Source organism: Sinocyclocheilus grahami, unplaced genomic scaffold (assembly GCF_001515645.1).
Source record: "Sinocyclocheilus grahami isolate Dianchi unplaced genomic scaffold, SAMN03320097.WGS_v1.1 scaffold4.1, whole genome shotgun sequence".
NCBI lineage: Eukaryota > Metazoa > Chordata > Actinopteri > Cypriniformes > Cyprinidae > Sinocyclocheilus > Sinocyclocheilus grahami.
In genome coordinates this window covers 3,345,611-3,348,752 of record NW_015505183.1, presented here as the reverse complement: position 1 = coordinate 3,348,752, position 3,142 = coordinate 3,345,611, and the positions used below count along the sequence as shown (strand labels likewise).

The following is a 3,142-nucleotide window of genomic DNA, read 5'->3' as shown; positions in this document are numbered from 1 at the left end:
TTTTTAAAGAAAGAAGAAAAAAGCCCAGCAGTGGGGGTTTATTTTACATTTAAAAACTTCCCCAAAATTTGTGGTCAAAGACCAAGACGTGTGCACCTGGCTTTAATTGCCTTAAAATGAGAAATTCTATACTTATGGAAGTCAGCAGAGAAAATTGGTCTAACAGGGTTGATTTTGGACTCTGCAGTCTGAAGTGGGAGGACTTTCACTATGTTTGGAATCACTACTATTCCACTGAGCAAAAACTCGTATCAGTGGACCATGGTGGATTTATCGACTTTAAGAGATAACTGTTTCCGTCAGCGGAAACATGGTTTCCTGGGCAGAGGTCCAAAGTCTTTCAGTTTTACCACTCCTCTCATTATCCCTGTGAGAGGAAAAAAAACATTATTTAAGACTCCATGTAATGAATTTCAGTGATTTAGAGATGTTCATGTCTGCATATACAGTCTTGTTTTGTAAATAAACTGTCTGTAAAACAGTAACAGGCTTAATTACTGTAGTGTAGTATAATGGCCACTATGTGCATTTCAGCCCTGTGAGGGAGGTTGCGATTGGACAGGGGGATCCAGAGCTGAATGGAGGAAAACAACTCTCACATTACTCACATTTCTAAAGAGTGAGTCACTTGGTCAAGATAATCCATGAACTGCCAAGTGTTTGCTTCATAATGGCCTCACACCGTCAAGGGCTCCCTCCCTGTCTCTTCTCTTATTCCTCTGTTCGTGGATATCTTTCATCCATACTGTAAAGATGCTATTCGTTTTTCCAGTTTTTTGCTGATGTAGGATCATTAAATACAGATGGAAAGCGAGAAACTCAAACAAAACGTTCCTTAAAAAATTGTAAAGATATTTTAAAGAATTACAGTGGTTTTCCCAAAAAAATTTTTTGTTGTTGACGCTTTGACATTTTCAAGCTTAAAAAGGGAACAAAAGCTGCATGAAAGTATCATAAAACTAGTTAATACAAGAACCAAATCAATAGCTGTGTGAATAAAACACCGTAATTTAAAGGTGACATATCATGAAAATCTGATTTTTCCAGATTTTAAGTGTTATAATCAGGTCCCCGGTGCATCTACCAACCAAGGAAACGTGAAAAAGATTAACCCAGTAACTTTGTTTTGGTAAGCCTTTTTCTGCAAGCGTCCGAGAAAACAAGCATGTCTGATTTCCTCCCTTGGTGAGATTGCAAAGGGATCTCATTATAATATTACCGCCCCTTAATCTGTAAGTTTCCACCCACAGCGCCGTCATTGTGTTTTCGCAAGCGACAACGGTGTACCAGCTCTAATGCCATGGCGAAAGTTTGAGCAAAACATACTAACTGTTCTGCCTTTGTAGCACAGAACACTATTTAGATCTAAAATAAACATGCAATTTATTTCCCAGCAGTTTACCTTCACAGACATAGCCAACTGTTTTTGTAACTTGTGTGTTTTTAACATAAACTTGTGTGTGTGAATGAGAACTTAGTTTAGTACTCACATGCTGTGTGGTGGCCGCTTTCTGTCCGTGGGCTTCGGATGTGTGCTCTCAGAAAACCCTATATCAGAAGTTTAAACTCGTATGGTTTAAAACGCATGATTTCAGCCCGATAAACATGATAATCAGAACCATAACAGATATTTTTAGCAGGTCCGAGCTGTAATGGCACAGTTCTATTCTGGAAAAGGGGGCGGGGAGCAGCAGCTCATTTGCATTTTGAGATTAAACTTCACAGACACATTCTGGTGACACCAGAGACCTATTACATATTGTAAAAAGGGGCATAATATAACTCCTTTAAGTCATTCCACAAAAGAAGGTAAATCATACAGGATTGGAACAACATGAGAGAGAGTAAATTATGACAGAATATTTTTTTTTCTTTTTTTTTGGTAAACTGTTCCTTTTAAATGTAGTGTAATGCCACTCTGTACAAACCAAACCACATGAGTGTGAACTCTTTGATCAATGTATTTGAATTTTAGTTATTTTTCCTCTGTCTCTGTTCTTTTGTTCTCTGGTCCCAGTAGACATGCTTCCTCTTTAGCACTTCAGCCCTGTGGGGGGAAAAAAAGCAGTGGGTTTTTTTGACCCTGTTTCCTTTCAGCATATGTGTGCTTCCTGTACCCCAGTTTTACTGTTTGATTTAGCTTCACTGTTTCCTTACAACTTTGTGCCGTGTGTAATTCTGAAAGGCAGTTTGAGAAGAGGGTTCTTGTACATACCCTAAAATTAGAATTTGCTCTTAAAAATCTGAACATGTGTCTTTGTGAACCTTGGGTGGGCAGAGAGGAAGGCGGGAACAAACCTCAACCACAAAATACTCAATTCACTGACTATCTTGATCCATTTCTAATTTATAGTTTGTACCATACTCAACATCAGTAAAAACATCTCTTTCTCTCTCTTTAGTGTTGGATGATGAAGTTGAGAGGCTTGAGTTTGACGACAGTGGTGATGAAGCCCCAGAGGTGGATCGGCCGCCCCCTGAACCTGAGGGAATCTCTGTGCCTCCTCCCTGCTCATCAACAGCCAGGGACGCACCCATCAATGGAACAAGTCCAAACCCAGAGAACTTACTCACCGCAGAGGCTGATCTGCCCCCTCCACCTCAGGACTGCCCCACTAATAACAGCCCTTTAGCTCTTGCACCCTTCCCACAGTGTGATCTACCCCCTCCTCCTATAGAACTTTGTCACAATGCAGTAGAACGCCAGGACAGAAACCCTTCTCTACCACCAGAGGGCGCTACAGGAGCTGCTGTTGACAGCGAGCAGGACAGTAAGTTTACAGCAGATATTAAAGATGAATTATTTTATCTATGAAATTAATATTAAAATTAATTAGTTAATTCAGCTTTAGAAATCACAAGAGTATGATTATTCTATTGACAGCACTATAGTTTTTTTTTAAGTCTTAATCTCAGATATGCTTAAACTTAATAAACAAAGTATATATTTGCCATGCAATGATTTTATGATTTTATTGACTGCAATTCATTTAGGAAAATTGTATTTAATTTTGTTTTGTGTTCTGTACAATATTACACATAATATTTTTTCTCACACAGTATAAATGGGGTTTTTATGCATGAAAATATATAGTTTCGTTTTATATATATATATATATATATATATATATATATATATATA

At 38.2% G+C, this 3,142-nt stretch overlaps 1 protein-coding gene across 1 annotated transcript in view; it reads left to right on the top strand.

Moving 5' to 3' along the window:
* Window positions 1-3,142, top strand: part of LOC107583421 (rho guanine nucleotide exchange factor 10-like) — a 51,059-nt gene that overhangs the window by 17,754 nt on the left and 30,163 nt on the right. Inside the window, exon 3 of the mRNA XM_016269626.1 lies at window positions 2,403-2,771. Coding sequence (XP_016125112.1) covers window positions 2,403-2,771 — 369 coding nt within the window. The remainder of the gene's footprint in view (window positions 1-2,402; window positions 2,772-3,142) is intronic.